At 54.0% G+C, this 20,950-nt stretch overlaps 1 protein-coding gene across 3 annotated transcripts in view; it reads left to right on the forward strand.

Annotated features, from left to right (window-relative positions):
- NRF1 (nuclear respiratory factor 1) overlaps positions 1-9,846 on the forward strand; it is a 121,644-nt gene extending 111,798 nt beyond the window's left edge. For 2 of the 3 annotated variants that reach the window (XM_053925963.1, XM_053925964.1), the window contains exon 11: positions 7,842-9,846. In XM_053925963.1, the coding sequence (XP_053781938.1) occupies positions 7,842-8,005 (164 nt within the window). In that variant the 3' untranslated portion in view covers positions 8,006-9,846. Of the gene's footprint in view, positions 1-1,357; positions 2,196-7,841 lie in introns of those variants that run through there. The other variant, XM_045191086.3, reaches the window with a different exon arrangement.
- The last annotated feature ends 11,104 nt before the right edge of the window (positions 9,847-20,950 follow it).

Raw genomic sequence — 20,950 nt, forward strand, 5'->3', positions numbered from 1 at the left:
ACAGAAATCCTACTTCATTTGAGAGCCGAGTAAAAAGCTTCAAGGCTCTTCAGTCTGTAGAGGCCAAAGCTAATAGGAATGTGATCAAGTTTCTGAAATTCACGAAGAATGTGATCGGTTGTCATACTCATTTATTAAGCATCTACTATGTCCAAGTTGTTAAGTATCCAAACATACCATTTTGCCAACAATCTAAGTAAGCAGATTTATACAGAGAAAAACAGTAACTACTTGGAAACGGGTTAGCACAGAGCTGATGCCAAATGAACGTTGGAGGCAGTGAGATCAAAGGAAGGAGAGAGCCTAGTGGGCTGTTCCGTCTGGGGCAGCTCAGCGAGCGGCGTGGAACACGTTAGAACAGGACGCGCACTGGCAGGAGATAAGTCTAGGCTGAGGGGTCTGTCGGAGCAAACCGAGTGGTGTGGAGAAGGCACACTGAGGAGACATGCGGTTGTAATGAAGGGATAGTGTAGGGTGTTTGTGGAAAAGGCCGATGTAATCCCTCGACTATTAGCTATCTGGACTTTATTTTTCCCTTAGTACAGAGCCACCAAAAATGTGTGTGTGCGTGTTCCTTTGTACAGCAGGTAAGTGATGAAACTCATTACCTCAGAGGGGTCAGGAATAGAGTAGATCAGCTCACAGATGATAAACGCCCAGTGCGCAAGGCTGTGGACCCTTAAAGTCCTTCTCATTGGTGCCCACGGTGTGCCACAAAGCCTCCCCCGGTGCCACCTTCGGAGATAGACCACCGTAAACACCCATGACCTCCTGTTCCAGATAAAAGAACCAAGCCCCTCACCGTGAGCAGATGGTCTGCATTTTCAGAACATGTCCCCGCATCCGTCCCCTTGTGTGGAAATTTTAGACGACCCCTCTGACTGCTAGACTGCAGTGGAGCAATGGCTGGCGCAGGGTGGTCACAAAGGAAGCAGAGCACCGTCCAGGCAGGGGCTGAGGGGAGTGTGTTTAGGGTGGCAGCAGTGAACGTGGTCAAACTTGCCTTTGTATCTGAAGGGAGATGGACCGGGTTTGCTGGTGTTTTGCATGTGATGTCAAAGGTGACTTGCCTTCACAGTTTTTGGCCTGAGCAACTGGAAGGACGTACTTGCCACTTACTGAGGTGGGAGAAGAGGGAGAGGAGTGTGTTTGACCATTCGGGCTCAAGAATGATACCCAACTGATAGAAAAGTAGAGCAGGGCCAGGTCTCAGTGTCTTTTACAGGGAAACGCGGTCCCTGAGCCAGCAGTTCCTCTGGGGATTTTGGCCCAACTGCTGTTTGACAAGGAAATCCTTGTACTGGGTGGGACCTGAAGTTCCCGAGTCACCTTTGGCCTCTTTTTCTACTTTGGCCAGTTCTGTAAACCTCGGCGAGACGCCTGAGAGGAGGAGCAGCGGTGAGCCCCACGAGGACAGTCCTCCGCTCCCCAGTCCCTGCCGGCCACCCTGGTCGATGCCCCACGGTCGATGGTGGGGCACTCTGGGGCATGGACAGACCCCCAAGAGCAATAATGACTCGGTCTCTCTCGGTCTCTATGTTTTCGCTTTAAATAAACCTTTTTATCTGTTTACTTTTGAGTTTAAAGGGAAAAAAGGGGGATTGGATTTACTTAACTGAAAACTCTGAGGTTCCATATAGCTTTGAAGGTTCAGGAACTAGAAATTGGGGGACTTCTGAGTATGTGCCTTTATGATAAAGAGCTTGCCTGTCAGCCTTGAAAGGGAAGAGCGCCTGCCCTGCCTCCTTCCCGGGGCCTCAGCAGCCACCAGACGTTGTGCAGCGCTTTAGAAGGCTTTGAAAAGTGCTCCGCAGATGCCACGAGTCTTACTGCTGGGACTGTCCGGGGTCTCTCTGCCAAACAAAGAGGAGAACTTCAAGCCCTTAAAGTAGCATGTGAAGGGCTTCCTGTTGCTTAATCAATTGAAATGACCCAGAATACAAGCTTAGATTAACATACGCCTTCTAGATTAGGGCTAATCAGGGACAGGCTGAGCAGATGCGGGGACACTCCCAGCCTGATTACTGTACCTCAGCATTTAATCATCTCTCTTCCAAGGGCAGCCAGCCGGCTTAGTACATGCTGGGTTTCCAAGCTCCCAGCCCCTCCCCCTTCGCTCACCGCGGACATAAAGGCAGCTAGGTCAGAGACACTGAGACGATTTAATCTAATCCTGTCCAAATGGCTGTGCGGGGAGAGGGGTGCGGGAAGGGGTGTGAAAGAGAAGAAAGAGATTGGTTCTAAAATCCCCACAGTGGAATGGTAATGCATTTATTTAAGGTACAGATAGCCTGAAACTGCCTGTAGAATAGAACAGAATTGGGATTGAGGTTTTTTATGAAATGGCCCTGTATGTGGAATTTCTCCCTCGGAAAAGCTTTTCGGATTATGTAGTTGCTCTTACCAGCTATTCCCTCTTGAGACAGCTCTGTGGGGGAGTCATTTCAGCACCCAGCTGGAGAGGGCAAATTTATTCCTTCCCTGATTGTGAGGTAAAAGTCCAGAAGATGAAATCTTTAAAAACGGTTTTATTTGGATGAGTCCTGAATATAGGGGTTCTTATATTGCCGTTCCCTGTACTGGCAGCCCCCATTCTAAAACAGCCTCATCACCCAACGGCTCGCCCGGTGCAATCAGCCACTCCTTAGGACAGACACCTGTAGCTCTCAGAAGGCAGGTTTCATTCGGGAGTGTTGAAAACATTCACTGAGTTCCTGCTGATTGCTAGGGACTCAAAGGTGGAGACCCATCCCTCCCTTAAGGAATTTAGAGGCTCCATGGAGACACGACATGCAAGCAGCAAAAATGAATAGTCCCATTGCCTCCATGGGGTCCAGTAAAAAGTGCTGTGGGAGCTCGGGAGACGAGGAGCCCAGACAGAGAACTGACTGTTGGAGGAAGAATAGGAGCCCATTCCAGGAACAAGCCGAGGGCAGTTGTCCTTCCAGGCAGAAGTGATGGTGTATGCACGTCGGGGAAATGTGTGCTGAGGCCCCCAATCAAATAGTTCACCTGGCTGAAGGGTAAAGTGGGACGGGACTCGTGGATCCCCGGGCTAACTGAGCAGGAAGATGAGCGCTGAGATGAAGGGCGTGGGTGCCTGCAGAGGGGTTTGGCCTTCATATCTCAGGGGCCACCGAGAACCAGTGAAGAATCGTGAAGGAGGACCACGAGACCAGTGTGTGTTCCAAAGATCCTCTGGGTGAAGCAGTGTCAGGCAACGTGTATTTCTGCGTTTGAACCTTTCTCCATTCATCCTAGGGCAAATCTTCCATGATCCTAAGACCTGTTTGTTTTCTTAAGATTTTATTTATTAGTTTTCAGAAAGGGGAAGAGAGGGAGAAAAACATCGATGTGTGAAAGAAACATCTGTTGGTTGCCTTTTGCACACCCCCAACTGGGGACCTGGCCTGCAACCCTGCCATGTGCCCTGACTGGGAATCGAACTGTCGACCTTTTGGTTCTCAGGCTGGCACTCAGTCCACTGAGCCACACCAGCCAGGGTGCACTAAAACCTGTTTTAACGGTGTTAGACATAGACCCACATCATAGGAAACCAAATATGCCATAAACCAGAGTGAAAGAGATTTAACTTTGACAATTCTTTAGTTTCTCTCCACCCCAGCCCTAACCCAGAATGACTGCTCACAGTTAGGAAGAATCTCCCTGCTCCCAGCTGCCCCTGTATTTGTCAAGTGTGTGACTTGTTCCCCATGTTCGGAGCTCTCAGAACTGAATCAAGCCCAGAAGCAAGAGCAGTGCAATGAGGCCGACCCTTTGCTCCTGGTTTTACTTGCTGTCTGCCAGTGTGGGTTCTTTGGAGGATTGCACGCTGGCTTTGCTGTCATGTATTTGGGGTCAGTTCATTAACTTGGCCTGTTTGGCCCAGAAGGGAGGATGAAAGCAGTGGTGACTGATGCGCTGGGGTGGCTGGGGGACATGTCCTCACACAGACTCAGGCCCGTGCCTGGGGTAGCGGCCGGGGAGCGGGGCCCAGCTCGAATTGGTTGAGGCCAGCAATAGACTGACTCCCTTGGCCTGTTGCCCTTGAGGCTGTCTCGATGCCATCTTACAGCACATGTTGGACCTCATACTGTGGGGAATGGACCTTGACTGAACCAGAGCCAGGCCTGGCCTTGAAGAGCCCTCGGCAAAGTGAGGAGGCCCACATATCTGCATTAACTGGACCAAGTCAAATTATGTCCTGTCCCACCCAGAGGAGGCCATGTCCATTATTGGCTGGGGCTGGGATACAGCAGGCCTCCAAGAGGAGGGACAGCTGAACCAGGTTTTAAAGGAGAAGAAGTGGGGAATGAGGAAATCCAGGTAGTGAACAACTTGAGCAAAGGCCCAGAGAAAGGAGTGTGACCAAATGTTGGGGAGCTAAGGGTAGCCCAGGGTGGTTGGGAGCACAGGTACCTGACAATTGGAGGAATGGGGCCGCGAAGACAGACCAGGGCAAGCCGTGATCCTGCACACCGGGCCAAGCGTGTGAACTGCACGCATAGGCACCGGGAACCTTCTTAACATCGTGGAATTTGCAAAATTTGAGATTAGGGGCGTGGCATGTCATAGATAATTTGGGGGGCCTGTGGGGTGAACTGAAAGAAGAATTCATTAGAGACAGGTGAGCGCTGTTTGCAAAGGTCTGCATGAAAGACAGTGAACCGCACAGTGCTCTGGAGCAGCGATTCTCAACATTTTTCATCTCACGGCACACATGAACTAATTGCTGAAAATCTGCAGCCCACCAAAACTATTGGCTGTTTGGCAATCTGACAAGAAGACAGGTATAATTGTGATTCATTCACAGCAGATGGCTATTGTTGTGTTGGCTGCTGTCATTTTTTAATTTGACAGTCTAAGGGAAGAGGTCAGTGCCCCGGACTAATAGCTAGGACATGTTTTAAAAATTCTGGGCGCACAGCCACGTGCCATGGCTCACTGGTTGAATATCGCCGCCTGGCCCCTTGGCCTGCTTTCCTCCCACTCTTGCGTGCAAGTGTGCTGGCCTCCTCTCCTCTTCTTTTTAGGCCCCAGCATCTCAAGTGGGAGGGATGGTGGGCCATGCCTTCCACTGCTATTAACACACACCAGGGTGAACCTGGATTTCCCAAAACAGCTGGCCTCAAAACAAAGCGTCAGGTCCCAGTTCGTGTTGCGTCACCAGATACTTACCCCTAGACTGGCAGCCCCCCTAGGAAACAAGTTAGATCCAGTTTAACGTTGTAAAATAGCATTCTACTTATGTTTGATATTTTTGTGTTAGAAAATATTCTGAGAAAATATCCCTTTTTAAACTTAATGTTTAACCTCATCAAAGTGATACATGGTTTTAAATCTCAGAAAGAACCAAGAGGCCTTTTTTAAAAAGACTGTGCCCAGGGCCAGGCTTCATGCCCTTTGTTTCTGGTATGATCTTCGCTGCTCTGAATAGTATAGTCCGATAGCATCATTTCTTGAGTTGAGACATTATCACGATTTTTTGATAACTCAGTTTCTCTATATTATTATAATCACAAAAATTGTTCACTGCAAGATGAATATAGTTATTATGGTTAATACTTTTTTCTTCTACTTTTTAAGTAGCAACCCACTGTTCTACTCAATTCCAGAAAACCCCTCTCGGTACTTCTTCTCACTCTGTCCTCCTCTCAGGTCCGGCCCCCGGGCTCGCTGCAGTGGGTTCTGTGTCCTCCGGAGCCTGTGGCTCCTCTTAGTTTGTGCGCATCCGTCAGCGCACCCCAGGAAGGTGTGCATGAGTGGCCAATTTTTAGGGCCCTTCCACGTCTGAAGGTGTCTTTATTCTGCCCCACACTTACTTGACATGGATATCTTTTTCATATAGAACTCTGGACCGAGAGCATTTTCCTCGCTGGCATTTGAAGGCATTCTTCATCTTCGGGCCTCCGGGCTTGCTTTTCACAAGTCCCACAATGTTATGGTTCCCGGGCCTTTGCGTGTGGCTCTTTTTTCCTCTCTGCAGTCCCTTGGAATCTTCGCCTCTGTTGTGCTGAGCATCTAGTGGCCCTTTTCAGTCTGAAAGGCGTGTTTTTTAGTTACAGATATTTACTTACTGTGTGTCTGGTAATTTCCTACCTTCTGCTGTTTCTGGTCTCTCTGGAACTCTTACCAGAGGTGGAGCCTCTGAAGTCTCCTATTTCCTCTCCTACTTAACATCTTTTAACCTTCTGTACTCCTTGGAAAATTTCCTTGACTTTATCTTTGTATATTTTTTCAGAATGTATTTCATCTATTTGATTTTTTTACATAAAATTTTCTTATATTCCCTCTAAACAAAAGAATCTCTCTTGTATTTATTTATTTTTTTTTTTTAGAGAGAGAGGAGGGGGTGGGGAGAAACATCTATCGGTTGCCTCTCCCACGCCCCCAGCCAGGGGTCTGGCTCTCAACCCAGGCACATGCCATGACCGGAAATCGAATCGGCGACCCTTCAGTTTCGCAAGACGATGCCCAACCCACTGAGCCACACCAGTCAGGGCAAGCATCTCATTTTTATGCAATAAATCTCTTCTCTCTTTGAAGACATCAGAGTTTGGGGCACTTGTTTTTGTTTTCTTCTGCTCCCCACATTGCGTCTGCTACCTCTGCGTTCCTTAAGAGTGAGGCGCTGGAGTGCCGATTGCCAGGATGTGCCGGGCAGAGCTGGGTGACCAGTGGTCCTCAGGGTAGTACTGGGGTGGCAGGCCAGGTGTTTCATCATGTCTCCCGTCCCCACCACCCCCTGCCACCTGCCAGACATCACTATCCGTCTTCTCTTGGGCCTCTCCTGGTCGTTTCCTTCACACGGTGGGTGAGCGTTGTTGGCGTGGCCTGCTGGTATGGTTGGTTGAATACAAGCTTTTGGCTAAGTCCTGTTTTTGCCTCCTCCCCTCTCCCTGCAGGACGAGGCCTCCGGGTCCTGAGCCCTCCGTGGCTGCCGTTTCCACTTCTCCGACAAATCCGAAGTGCTGACATTTGCTTTGTGTCTTCCAGAAACATGCTGACATCCCACATTTGTGTGCTTCTGTCCCTCACTACGATTCTGGTTTTAGGGGGAAGAGGAGTTTGCTGCATATACATTTATTCTTATTTAATAGGAATTCTTTTTTTAATGTCATAAAACTATCGACTTTCCCTTCCTAGGAAGGACTGCCCTTTTCTGAGATTGCGTGCTTCTTCCTTTCTTGTGTTAAGACATCCTTTCTACTGTGAAGTAATAGTGATATTAGGAGGTAGTTGAGGGTCTTTTAAATTTTTTTAAATTGACCCCAAAATGTATTTTAACATTTTACTGGTCTGTGAAATCTAAAATCAGAAAACTAATAACCTAGGTTTTTTGTTTTTTTTTTTTTTAATAAGCTGACTCTGAATGGAGTGGCGGGGGGCCAAAAGACTGGACAGGATGGAGGGAGATGTTTTTTCAAGCTGAGAGAAACTGGAACCTAGGCAGGAAGAGGGTTGAAGAAGTCATTGTAGCAGAGTATCAAAGGCAGTGGGTGGCCTTTCCTACAGGAGGAAGAGGCGGCCAGAGGGTGGGCTTCTGGGAGGGGTTATTCATACCTGATGAGTTCTGCCTCCTAAAGCTGGGGGGCAGGCAGGGTCCTCTCTTGGCAGGTTGGGGAGGCCCCGCTTGGAGGCATGTTCCTTCTAACAGTTTCTTCTAACTTTTCTTTCCTGGTAGTCTGTTTTAAAGGATTAAAGAGGGTGGGAAGGGGGGTGTCTTTGTGCCTAGCGGTGGGGGTGCAGAGATTCTTCAGGACTGCAGCTGGCTGCCCTGTCCAGCCAGCACCTGGAAGCTGACCTGATCCCCACTGATGGTCTCCCCATTGTCTCCCCAGGACTGGTCCAGATCCCCGTGAGCATGTACCAGACTGTGGTAACCAGCCTCGCCCAGGGCAACGGGCCAGTGCAGGTGGCCATGGCCCCTGTGACCACCAGGATATCAGACAGCACGGTCACCATGGACGGCCAGGCTGTGGAGGTGGTGACGTTGGAACAGTGACATGCAGCCACATCACGCCTCGTTTTCTAGTCTACTTCAAACATTTTTACACGTTTGCAGAGGTGCAATCAATGGAATTAAGTCTCTCGACTTTAGAAGAAAGTATTGTTAAACCCTTTTTTAAAAAAGGAAGAAAGCGGATTTTGGAATTGCATTTTTTAAAGCACCACTCTTGATTTCCTGGGATTGGTGGAGTAAGATACTGCGTGGTCAATTTCACTGTCCCGAAAAAGCCAAATTGTGGCAGGACTTCTTTCTGCGAAAACATGTGTATACTTAATGTGTGTGTATGTGTGAGTGTGAATATATGTATATGTGTACATATGGATATACACATTTACATATATATGTAAAGTATATATATGTGTATATATATATGTATATATATATATATGTATGAAACCCGCATGGAATTATCTGTATGAAATTAAGGTGCGCTGTGGAAAAAAATAATTCACCCAGTTTAGTGGGTGTAGGGTACGTGGCCAGACACAGTCACCTGATTTTTGTTCATACCAGGGTCATGCGTTGAGCTACTGACAAACTCAGGTGGAGGTGACCATGGCCTTCACCAAAGCTGCCTCCCAGTGGCCACCCAGAACTCTCCCTGCTGGACCCACCTGAGGAAGGAAGTTCCAGAATGGGTAGGGTCCAGAAATTGTGCGTGTAAGGTCCAGGGGCCTCGTGGTCTGGCTGCTGAGACGCTCCTCGGGCTGGCCCAGGTGCTGACCTTGCCACGGACAGGTGAATGTCCTTATAGCTCCCAGGCAGGGACAGGAGGGTTTTCTCAGCCTCCCTTCTCCTCCCCTTCCCAGGAAACCTTCTTGATCTCATGACTGTTAAAACACTGCTCTGGGTTTAAGGTCAGTCCTAAATTGGTCATACATATGAACTGAAGGTAACAGAAGTATTAAGGGTTTGAGGAGTGTGCGAGAGCTGTGTGCTTGTGGGGAGAGAATGGGAGGGGGAGCGGGAGGGGGTGGAAGGGGAAAGGAAGGAGGGAGAGAAAGACCTTCGACGACCAGGGTACACCAATGGGAGCAATTTTCTCCTTCCTGTAACTCTCTGTAGCTTTACAGAGAGGAGACTGGAACTGACAGGGCACCTGGCTTGGGAAGGTGGGCCATCGCCCTGGGGACAAGGGGGCACAAGAAGAGAAAAGGACTGAGGGTGTTTCCTGAGCTCTGGGATCAGGCCCTTTGAGAAGGGACCCTGCCGTTTTCCCAGGTGCATCCTGGTGGGCCCAGGCCCGCACAGCTGCCTCCTCACGGTGCCGATTGGTCTGGGCATTCTGTGTAACTATTCGTCTGTGATCTCTCAGCCACCAGCTCTGAGTCTCCAGTGGCTAAATCCACCTGACTTTCCGACAGGCCAAATCTCTGCTCCTTGAGTACAGGGACAACTCTTCCTCCCTCCTCGGGCCCCCCCGAGTGTGATAGTGTATTTAATGTTTTTTTAATGCGACATTAAAAGATTATTCACGTCTTGCTCAGCCTTTCAGAAAAGTTTCCGATTCTTGTATTTGCTTGTTTTATATAAAATTATCCAATGTTCTTTGTATGTTTTTTTTCTGTACGTAATGGGGGGAGGGAAGGGAAATTTACATATAAACAGTCCTAGTTCTACAATTTGTTTTTTTAATTATTATTTTTATCGTCATTGTGAAGCTGTCCAGGGACTCTAAAGTCCGTGTTCCTTTGTGGTGAAATAACCTCCTAATAGTTTGAGAAATTGCCAAGAAGAAGAAAAGCGAAACCCAAGTATCAGAGCATGGATTCTGTGTTGTTTTCCATTCTGTCTCTTACCGCCTCATTCAATAAATAGTTACAAATGTGGCAACAGGAAGTGGAACTGTTCGTCTCTACAGGAGCACTTAGTCCCTAGGAACTCTCTTCTGGGGTAGCTTGCGCTTTGTAGTAGGTGTTTGTACTCCAGCTCGGCGGTCTGTGAGCCGTGCCCCTTGGCGTTGTGAAGCCCCCCTGAGGACGGGGCTGGGGCCACCACCGTGGCCAGAGCAGCCCCAGGAAATCAGTTCCGTGAAGTGCTCACCTGGGAGGGGGTCTAGTTGGAAGAATCCTAAAGGTGGAGTTCTTTTTCTAGGGGTTCATTGCATTCCACAAAAAAAGTCGGGACGGGAGAGGGTCCTGTGCGTCTGGGCTCCCCCCACGTGAGCGTTCAGTGCTGCGGTGGACTATCCTTGAAGCAGAGGCCCTGGGCAGTAATTGTGTTCTTGAGCCCTCACTCCCTGGGTTCTCTCTGAACTCACTGCTTTAACATGGCAACCTCCATCTTCCCAGCTGCTCCTGCCCCACCCCAGTGTCAGGCCCTTCCTCACAGGCCCCCACCGTGCTTCCGCACGCCCAAACCTGGCCACTCTGTGCCTCCTCGGTCCCTCCACCACCCCTTTCTTTCCTTTTGTTGTTCTGGATGTTCAGTTCACTGTCCAGGGGCGGTGATTGGAATGCTTGAATGGGGAAGGCCGGAGGGGTTGTCCTTGATGGCAGCAGCTCAGTAAAGCCATTGCCACTGCTCTGCCTTCTTGCACAAACGGCACACCGTTGCCTATTTTCACCGAGAGGATGGGCCAGAGAACAAGGATTGATTACAGCCAAATCAACCAGACATCACTGCCATCGGCCACCTGTGGAACAGCTGTGCCCTCCAGGAGACCTCCTTGCGGGGACCTCCGGTTTCTCTCCAGAGGCGCCTTACTGTACACGGTCACATTCTGTTGGCCTGGCAAGACCCAGATGCCTTTTCCACACGCAAGAATCGAACCTCTTCAGTGGGCCTGCTGGAGACCTGTGCGTCCATTGCTGCTCAGGGCACCAACCGGAGCTGCCAACTCAGCTGCCCGCAGGGGCCAGGTAGGTAAAAAAGGCTGAGGGAAGTGGGAGCATTCGGGCGTGAGAGGGAAGGGATGACGGAGACGCAGAGTGGAGAGCGTCTGCCTAAAGACAGCCTCTCCTGAGTGCTAGCAGATTGTCACCGAGCAGGAGGGATGTGGACTCTGGTGCCCCATCTTCAAAATTCTGCAGAGAAGCCCAGACGGGTGTGGCTCGGTTGGGCGTCACCCCACAAGGAGAAAGGGCTCAGATTCCATTCCCTGTCAGGGCCCGTGCCTGGGGTGCAGGCCAGCCCGGCTTGGGGTGCGGAGGAGAAGCAGCCAATCGATGTTTCTCACATCACTGTTTCTCTCTCTCTCTTCCTTCCCCTCTCTCTAAAAATTAACTAATTCTAAAAAAGTTCTCTAGAGAACCTGAGGAATCCAGACTTATGTATGAATCGCCTGTTTTCATCAACAAATGAAAAACCCTTTACCTATTCTGCAAGCAAAGGAAAACCCACCTGCAGAGCAGTCTGGCCCGTGGGTCTGGCCCGTTTTTCATGAGTGCCTGCCGTGTGCCGGGTGAATGGAGCATGGCAGTTGCCCGGGAGAACAGGCTGAGAGGAGACATCCCTATGAGCAGATCACTGCAGCCTGGCGTTATGAGATGCCATCCGAACCCACTGCTCCAGCAGAACGAGCTCTGTTCCCATTTTATCTCCGTAAGCGTCCTCTGCATTAAGCAGTCTGTCACTGCGGACAAGAATCTGGTGTTCAGAGAAACCAGGAGATGGGGCTGGGAGGTTTTGGCTCCAACTCGTACGTCTGAGACCTGCTGGTGACCACTGCAGTTACCTGAATTCAGTGAGCAGAGGCCAACCAGAAGGGCAGGAAGAGGAGGATCTGCTCGCCTGCCAGCCCAGGCTGCCAGGGCCGTGGACCTTGCTCAGACGCAGGCCAGGCTCATTTCCAGCGAAGGCTAACGTGGAAGAGGGCCTGCCCTCCTGCATTCCCCGTCCCCCCTCGATAATGCCCTTGAAGCCTCAGCTGGCGGAGTTGTACTGGCTCGTGGTGGGACCCTCTGGTGTCAGCACCAAGACCCCTCCAGGAGGACACCAAGGCTTAATTATCTGGAGCAGAAACTATGTGGGGTGAGGAAGAAGAGCCCACATTTTCCCTCTGACCTGCATCTCAGTGGGCTGTGGGCCGCCCAGGTCATCAGCTCAAGCCAGGCTGTGGCCTCAGCATGGCTGGTGCTCAGATGCCAGAGTCAAGGGCACCCACCAATGCGTGTCTGCCTGGCCTCTGCCGTTCGCTCCAGGTGGGCAGCTCTTGGAGAAGACCCACTCGGGATGGCGGAGGCAGCACAGTGGGGGAGATGTGACTTAAGGCCCAGACTCTAAAAGAGCTGGAGAAAGGTTTTATTCCACCCGCCATTCCATTCCTGGTGCTGCTGGGCCCTTAAATGTGTCCCCAGCCTACTCTGAGTTTGAGCTTCTCCCTCCTGAAAACCACTCAGCTGTTACCAACCTTTGCCAACCGTGTGTCTTGGAGTGTGTTTCTGCAGAGTTGGGGGGCAGGGGCAGGGATCACACTCATCAGCAGAGGGCAAACCAGGGTCCCCTGAGAACCTGGGACTCACCCAGAGCCAGCTTGGAAGGCAAGGGAGGCCTGCACCCCCAGCCCTGTTTGGAGACTTTATAGCTTATTTAATATTTGGGAGCAAAAGCTGGCAACTGTCCCCCCAAATTTAATGCACTTATAAATAAAGTGGTTGGTGCAACTTAGCTGAGTGTCAAATTTCTTTTGAATTTATCTACTCTTTAAGAAACTAGTAGTTATAACTACCAATTGCTAAATGGCTGCTCTGCACAGGACACTGCAAAATGCCTTACACCTTTATTTCTAACCCTCTCCACAGCCCGCATGGAGGTTAGCTCCCATTTCATAGGTGCGGGAGCTGGCAGTTGCCCGAGGTTAACACGGAGCTCGTAAAAGGATGGCTGGGGTCAGACTCTGATGTGTCTGTGTCTCGAAGCTCTGCTGTCCATGCCCGCCACTCAAGGGGCAGGTGATGGACAGCAAGCTACATGTACTTTCCATGTACAAGCTACAACCGTCCATGGTACTTTCCAGAACTTGCCACACCTGGAGCAGCCTCCCAGTGGCTGGGCCCTTTTGTCACATGTACACACAAACACACACGGGAACTTGCATAGAGCAGGCACTCAATACAGCTCATTGGAGGCAGGGGCCCTGGCCGGGTAGCTCAGTTGGTTAGCGTGTTGACTAATACGCCAAGGTTGCAGCTTTGATCCCCAGTCAGGGTACACACAAGAATCAATGAGTGAATGCATCAATAAATAGAGAAATCAGTGTTTCTCTTCCTTCTGCTCCCCCTCTCTTCCACTCCCCGAAAATTAAGAACCTTTCCTGAACAGAAACTTGGAGGCACCAGAGCAAAGATGTCTGTGGCAGGGTCAGGAACATGTGTCCTGTGCACAGTGCCAAAGTTCACACCCCAACCCCGAGCCTTGCTCCCGGGATGCTGCAGCCAATTGGCCAGCTGAGGTCATGTGTCTACCTCCTGGCCAATCAGCAATGGCCAGGAGACCCAAACCTGGCTTCTGGGATACCCCACGGTAGAGAAGGGTCTTGGAATAGGGACAGGAGGAGCCCACTAAGTGGTGGTCGCCCTCAATCCCACTAGAGAACAATGAAGCTGGAGCCCTAACAGCTGCCCCAGTGCCCTGCATTGCCTCTACTAAAGATCCCTCCTGGGTCTGTCAATGTCCAGAGTCAGTAAATGAGGGGGCCATAGGGGCAATAACTGTGTGTGCCCCACCGGCCCACTCCCACCATCTCCAATAGCCTCAAGGTTTTTAGAAACAACTTTATTGTGGTAACTTACATACTACTAAGTCCATCTACAGCTCAGGTCTTCAGTGTTTACGAAGTTGGGCAACCATCCCCATAATCTAATTTTAGAGCATTTTCCTCATCCCCAAAAGGAAAGGGTTTTTTAAACTCCCCCCACGCCAGAATGGTTTGAAGCACATCACATAAAGGATGTATACACTGATATAAGAAAATGGGAGTGAGAAATCAAGACCAAACGAAAGGAGGCCACGCATTTATTTGCCGATGGTGGGGGGGGGGGTCGTCACTGCAAACACGCTGAAGGTCCCCACGCAGCTCCGCTCTTGGGGAAGAGGTTTCTGTTTCGAGAAGAAATGAACAAGCCATCAGTTACTCAGAAGAAACAAAGCACTAAATACTTTTTTTTTAAGGAGAACTCCAAGTTATTTTACATTCGGTATCTTCCATAACATGTTTATAGACAAGGCAAGAGCCGATTACTTCCTTGGGCTTCCTTGGTGCGACCTGTGTTTAAAGCCTTCAGAACCGCCCTCACCCTGGGGGCCATTCCTTCCGGGCTCAGCACCTCCTAGCCATCCGCAGTGCTTGAAGCTACTCTGTCCACACTGCCCCGTGGGTCAGGTCATTTCTGTGCCCATCTCGCCTCCCCAGTTAGCGCTATGTGCCGGGTCGGGCCCCGGACATACGGCCTGCAGCATGCCCAGGCCTTCGCCGTTAGCGTCTGAAAGCAGTACCATCGGCCCATTGTGGCTGACTTCTTTCCATATTAAGATTGGTCCTTGGGAGCCTGTCACAGCAGGGTTGGGTGGCACTTTGCCTGAGGACTTGGTGCTGCTTGACTTGGAAGAGGTGGGACCCCTCTTCCACCTCTGCTGGGCCTTGAACCCCAGGGAAGCGCCTGCCTTCAACCTCAGGGGAGGCCCATGGGCTGTCCGTACCGTGGGGGTCCCTTCCCTTCCTGAGGAACTGGGGCTGTGGGGTGACCGGGATCCTGGAGGTGCCCCGAGGTCACAGAGAGAATAGGAAGCTGGAACTCAATTCCTTGTCAGGGTCCAGGGCCTCCCTGTCACACGCCAGGTACTGGGCATGCAAGTGTGAGACAGCCTGGCCCCAGACAGCTTTCAGCGGGGGGAGAAGCATGCCCCCTAGCAGGTGCTTTCAGTGAGGTGGCCAGGCGCCGGGACGGGTATGCCCGGGGCATCTGAGATGCCACTAAACTGCAGGGTCAAAGGCCAAGTAGGAAAGCCCGGGCAAAGGTGAGGGGCCAAGACACCCTCGTGCAGTCTCCTCCTAGCCAAGCAGGACCGGACACCAGGAACAGGGGGCGGGCTGCACAGCAGACCAGGGCACACAGGGCCTTGTGAACAACATAAGCACTTGGGTTTACCCCGGGGGGTGGGGGTGCGGTGGTCAGATTAGCGCAGAGGATGGTCCGTGGAGCGGGGACAGGGAGCTGGCCTGGGATGAGACAGTGGTAATAGCACCCAGGCCGTCCCCATCAGCCCTGTTCCTCCTCCTTCTTCCTCCACCGCCAGCATCTGCGGCTCCTGGGGAGAGCAAGAGCGGCTCTGGTGGTTCGAAGGGCCACCAGGGAGAAGGCCGGTGTCTGCTGGCCACAGCCCCCAGCCCGCCCCCTGCCTGTGGACAGAGCAGGGCCACAGCTCCTCGGGCGGCCGGCCGGACTCGGCTCCCTGCTCCTCGCCACTTCGTGTGCTGACCTTGGCTGGCCCACAGCTGTGAGGATGAACTGGAATCATGAAACCCAGCACGTAGCAGGTGCTAGAAGATCAGGAGCTTTCACCACGACTAATTCTGTCCAAAGCTCCTCTATTTCTCCTTTAACTCCCTGCCAAGGGTCCAGAGTAATCTCATTCCTGTCGGCTCCTCCTGGCCACACCTGGCCGGCCTGAAACAGGGCACAAGGCAAGAACGGGGCCGGGGAACCACTCCGGCCTCCTGCTCTGCTCGCTGGCACCAGCTGTGACTATGAATTCATTGCAGTGACGTTTGCCAGAGTGTTTACCACTTGGCAGGCACTCCAGTGCCCCGGGTGCGGCCGTTCCCCGCCCCTCATCCCGCCTGCTGGTGCGCTTTACTGCAGGCACCCTCCTCAGCTGGTTGCTCAGAAGCTTAAGAACACAGCCCTTTAAGGTGAGATGGGTCCCCCACTCACTGTCCCAGGAGTCTATTTCTGGGTAATTTCCCTCCAGTCCAGCCCCACAGCCTCTGTCTGTCCCTTGGATTGGCACTTGCGCCCCCACAAGAGACCTGCGCCCCTGGTCTCATCCCTCTGTTGATTCTCCATGGTCAACATGGAGAATCCCCTGTACCTTCTGTGGCTCCCACTGCCCTCAGATTCAAGAGCACATATGGCCTGCAATGGACTGCCTTCCACCAGGCGTGGTACCCAAGGAAATCCGAGCTTTCTCTGACAGGCTCCTTTCCTCCTTTCTCATCCTCTCCCTCCTCCCCAAGGACACGCCCCCACCCCGGTGCACCCCTTACCCCTCCTCCCATTCCCCCCACCCATCCCCGCTCTGGCCCCCTGGGTGCACACGCAGTGCCTGGCATGTAGATGGTGCTTAATAAATGTCTGTCCTCCCATGTCCTCCTCACGCCTGGCACATAACTTACCGGTTATATAGAATAACTGCAGCCCGAGGGAGCACAGCCCCTCCTTTCTCTCTCAAGACCTACGGCCTCAGTCAGATGCCCTCTTCTGGGAACACCCCCCCTCCATCAGTCTACACCCCCAGACTTCCGTACTCAGCCCCACAATTCCGGCAGCAGCCTGTGCCCCTCGCCATCGACCCCAGTGGCTGGACCCACTCATGACCCTCCGAGGGCAGGCGAAGGGGAAGAAGAGCTGGAGCTGCAGGGGTAGGGTCTCCGGAATGGGGCTGGGGAGCAGGGGAAAGGCCTCGGCCTTCGTCCTGGTACTGTCCACACATGTGGGTGCGCACACACTCACCCACGCTGGCCGCTCTAGTCCAGCTGCCTCAAGCCTTCTGTAGGCCCAGAAATCCCCCAGTGGGTCTACCCACCACACTCCCTCAGCCCTGCCGGGAGCCCTGAGCAGGTCCCTGGCCCTCTGAGCCGTCTCTCAGGGCTCCCACTGCAACCCCGGCCCTGGGCGGTGGGGGCAGGCTTTGTCACCAGGCTCTGGAGCTTCAGAGGCCCACCCACAGAGCCAAGAGCTGCAGCTGGAGGCAGAGGTCGAGCCCACAGGCCACCAGCCCCCCGGGGGCCAGTCCTGCACTTGTATAAGTGGCTTAAACATGGCCTTCCACACCTTGTCCCATCCGTCCCCACCGCCTCAGCCAGACTACTGGCTGCCTGCGGATGAACGGCCAGGCCCCTCTATCCTTACCCTCCTCCTTCCAACAGCCCCAAGGGGAGACCCGCTCTCAGTGTTGCGTGGAAGGGAAGGAGACCCTCCCTCCGGGCCTCAGAGCCCACCCTGAACAGGGCCTTCCAAGGGAGTGGGGGAGGGGGTTCATCACCCAGGGAAGAGCTGGGGGAGGGCACCCAGACTCCAGATGTTCCCTCCTTCCCTGGCCCTTCTCACCCCCCTCCCCCCACTCCCCTCGGGCTGGACCTCAAGCCCTCCTGGTGGCACCCCTGAGGGCGAAGCATGGTGTCTCAGCTGACTCGGGGACCTGTGACCTCAGGGGGATGCAGGGAAACAGTGAGTGTCACTTCCAGCTGCACCCACCCTCTGCCACTGCCCGGTGGCCTGGGGACACAAGTTCGTCCCTACTTCGCGAGGTGGGGGCAGCAGGCCCATGCGGCGTGGCCCCTCCGTCGGCGGTTGGCTGCAGAGTCGCTTGCTGAGCCCTCGAACCATAGTTGGCAAGTCTAGAACCACCGGATCCCGTTACCTCACCAGTGTGAGTTCTACCATTGCCAAAAACGGTGGGAGGCAGCCAGGCCTGGGCCTGGGGCCGTCACACAGCCTGTGCTGAGAAAGAGATGGGGCGGTTAGTATGGTCCCGGACGGCGCAGGCGGGCGGCGTCCTCTCCACAGCCAGGATGAGGTCCCGGTGGCATCATTCCTGGTACTGGCCCTGGTGTGGGTGCCCCTTCCTCTCCTCAGTCCCTGTGCAGGTCCACTCTGCAGGGATGGAGGGACACCCAGGGGGCAGCCCAGGCCCGGGGGCTGCGCCCACCTGCAGGCCTCTGGGATGGGGGCCCACCTCCAAACCAGGGCATCTTCTACCTGGGCTCTAGGGAGAAGACAGCTAACGTAGGCCGTGCCCTGCTGGTTACCAAGCACTGCATGTCAATGTCCCACTGGATCTGGGGAGACCCCTCCCATGTCATTCCCTCCAGCCCGAAGTGCACCGCTGCCTCACCCCGAGGGGAGGAAGGAGATGGTGTGTGTACCTAACACTCTTCCCCGTCAAGCCCCAAAGAGGCAAAGCACTCCACCCACTGTGGTCTCTTCCCTGAGGGTGGTAGGTGGACACGAGGCTAGTGCCCTCCACCCAGGACAGCACAGGGAGCCTCTGGGCCCACGGACATCCCTCCCTTGGCCAGTCGATGGCAGAAACGGGCCAAGCCAGCAGAGTGTCCCATCCACACACAGCTCACCTGGTCGCAGAGCCCACCGCTGCGGCCACCCCCCCCACCCCCACCCCCATCCTACACCCTGGAGAGCGGGCTGCAGTCTGAGTCCCCGAAGTGGCACCTGCCCAGACCTCCAGGGGACTCACCCCAAAGACAGCAGGCTTCTGCGCCCACATCCCCCGGGTGTGGTCGGGTCCTTTCCCACGGTGTGTCCAAGCCTTCCAAAATCATCTCAAGTCTTCATTGGCATGCAGGCCCCGCCCCCCAAACTCTGGAAGGATCCTTCTGCCCTAAAGTAAATCACAAGTGACCCGCCCCCGCCCCAGCTGGAGGGGAAGCCACGTGGGAGGCTGATTTCATCCCACCGGGCTGTGGCCTTCTGCAGGGCAGACTCAGCTGGCACCCCTTCCTGCCCTTCAGGGTGGAGCAAGGCCCTGGGAAGAGCAGAGACGCAGGCGGACCCAGGCCGTCCTCAGGGTCCTGCTCACCCAGGGCCCATCTCCACAAAGGGGGCAACTGCAGTCCCCAGCAGGGCTGGCGGCCTGGGTCTGAGTGTTGGAAGAGACTCCTCTGCAGAGAGAAATCTGCTTGGTGGTCAAGGTTACAGAACTGAGCAAGGGCGGCTGTGGAGTGGGGAGGCCTGTGTGGGGCCACGAGCAGGAATGGGCTCTCAGTCCCAAGGCATTGAGGTGGGGGTGTGTAGCGACTTGGCCAGGAAGCTCCTCCTGTCCCCAATCCCCAGTGGACCATGCGCGTGGTGGGAAGGGTCGGACCTGAGCGGCGGGGTGGGGCAGGGCCGGCGCCATCGGGAAGGGAGCCTTCCCGGCTGCACCAGCCTGGCTTCCTTGGCAGCACCGCGCAGCCCCCACTGGCGATCAATGGAGCCAGATCGCATTTCGCAGAGCCAGGGCCCGGACCGGGATAATGGCCGGGATTGAATAAGCAAATGGGGCAGTGGGGGAGGGGCGGGAGTCTGGCAAAGCCAGCTCTCACAGCCCCTCCGAGCTGCCTTCTCCAGAAGATCCAAGCACCCCAGACAAGCAAAGGGCCCTGAATGGGGGATGCAGACCCCCCTCCAGTGGCTGCTCTTGAAAAACACCACAAAATCAGAGCTCAGAGACCTTCCCACTGAGACAAGAAAATGCTTTCAGCTGCAGCAGGAGAGACTTAAGTCAGACTGTAGGAATTCCTGTGGGGTGTAGCTATTGGATGGAGTAAACAACTCCAAAACCAAGAATGGGTACAGCCTGGGCGCCAGGCTCCTCTTACAGGGTGGTGAAGCTCAAAGGCTGGAGTGGGAGAGGAGGTGAAGAAGGGCTTTCTCCCTCCCCAGCTTCAGGGAGATTGATCCCGGGGGGAGGACAGCGGGGTGCAGGGGTCCCAGCCTGAGGGAGTCACTACTGAGGGTGAGCCCTTTGCCTAGGCCAGCAGCAGGGGCTTGAGGTCTTTGCTGGGAGAGCTGGAGCTGGGCCCCCAGGGGCAGCTGGGCAGGAGGCTGGAGGCAAAGAATCAGCTTCTCTGTACCCGCAACCAGAACAGTCACCCAGAGCTCAGCAAAGATGCCCAGGAGGCTCGAGGAACAGAAGCAAAGCCACAGGGAGAGTGGAGCCCAGCTGCAGCCCGCCCAGGGCCTGAGGGGCAGCCGCTCTCTCCTCAGGCTGGAGGGGCCCCTTCCCTGCTAGGTAGGAAGGTACAGAAATGGGGGCGAAAATTTCAGAAGTCCTGGGGACACTCTAAAAACTGTCAGGCCGAGGGGCCTTCCCACCCCCCAGGGAGGGTCTCAGTGCCCACACCCTCCCAGGGGTCACTTCAATCCAGGCAGGACACACAGATCCAGCTGCAGGAGCAGCTAACCAGGACAGAAGTCCCCTTCTCCTCCTACCCCCAAACAAGCAAACAGTTGCTTGTTCTGCAGGGCTCAGAAGAGCTTCCGCCCGGGGGGACACCAGCACCACGCCCGGGGGGACACCAGCACCACACCCAGGAGGACCTGTGAGGAGGCTCCTCCCTGTTTGGCACCCAGGGAACCAGCAGGGAGAAATGGCCTGACCCACCCATGGCAGTCCCCAGGGCCCCGGGCAGGAGGGCTTGGTAGGGCAGCTCTGCAGCCTGTTGGATTCTGCCATCCTCCCGCTGTGACGACCCCGCCACCACCCTCAGGAGCAGCCCCACCAGGACTGGGGCAGCAGCTTCAGGCCCGACGGTCGGCTGGCTGGCCCCTTGCTGACCCCTGGTCACTAGGGCTTCACTCCGGCCAGCCTCTCCCTGGCCAGGTGCAGGCCTCCGAGCCTCGGTCTCTGCTGTCAGCAGTGTCCCAGCCCTGATTTAGGTTCAGGGCTGAGATGCCTCCAAGCCCTAAGGGATGGGTGGCACCAGAGCACAAAAGCCACCCACAAAGCTGACCCCACACAGCCCCACCACACCCACCCAGTTCTGCCACTCACCGACTGACCCGTTCAGTCAGGCCTTTCCTCTCCAAGCCTCAGTTTCCTCGTTTGTAAGGTGATTAAAAATATATATATATTCCACACCCCACAGGGCTACGGTAGGGAGCAATGAGGTGACACGTGTAATGGTACCTGATACACCGACGGACAGCAAAGCCCGATTCAGAGCTGTGTGTCATGTGGAGAGGACAGTGGCCCCTGCCCCAGAACCTTCCAGAGGCA

Source organism: Desmodus rotundus, chromosome 6 (genome assembly GCF_022682495.2).
Source record: "Desmodus rotundus isolate HL8 chromosome 6, HLdesRot8A.1, whole genome shotgun sequence".
Classification (NCBI taxonomy): domain Eukaryota; kingdom Metazoa; phylum Chordata; class Mammalia; order Chiroptera; family Phyllostomidae; genus Desmodus; species Desmodus rotundus.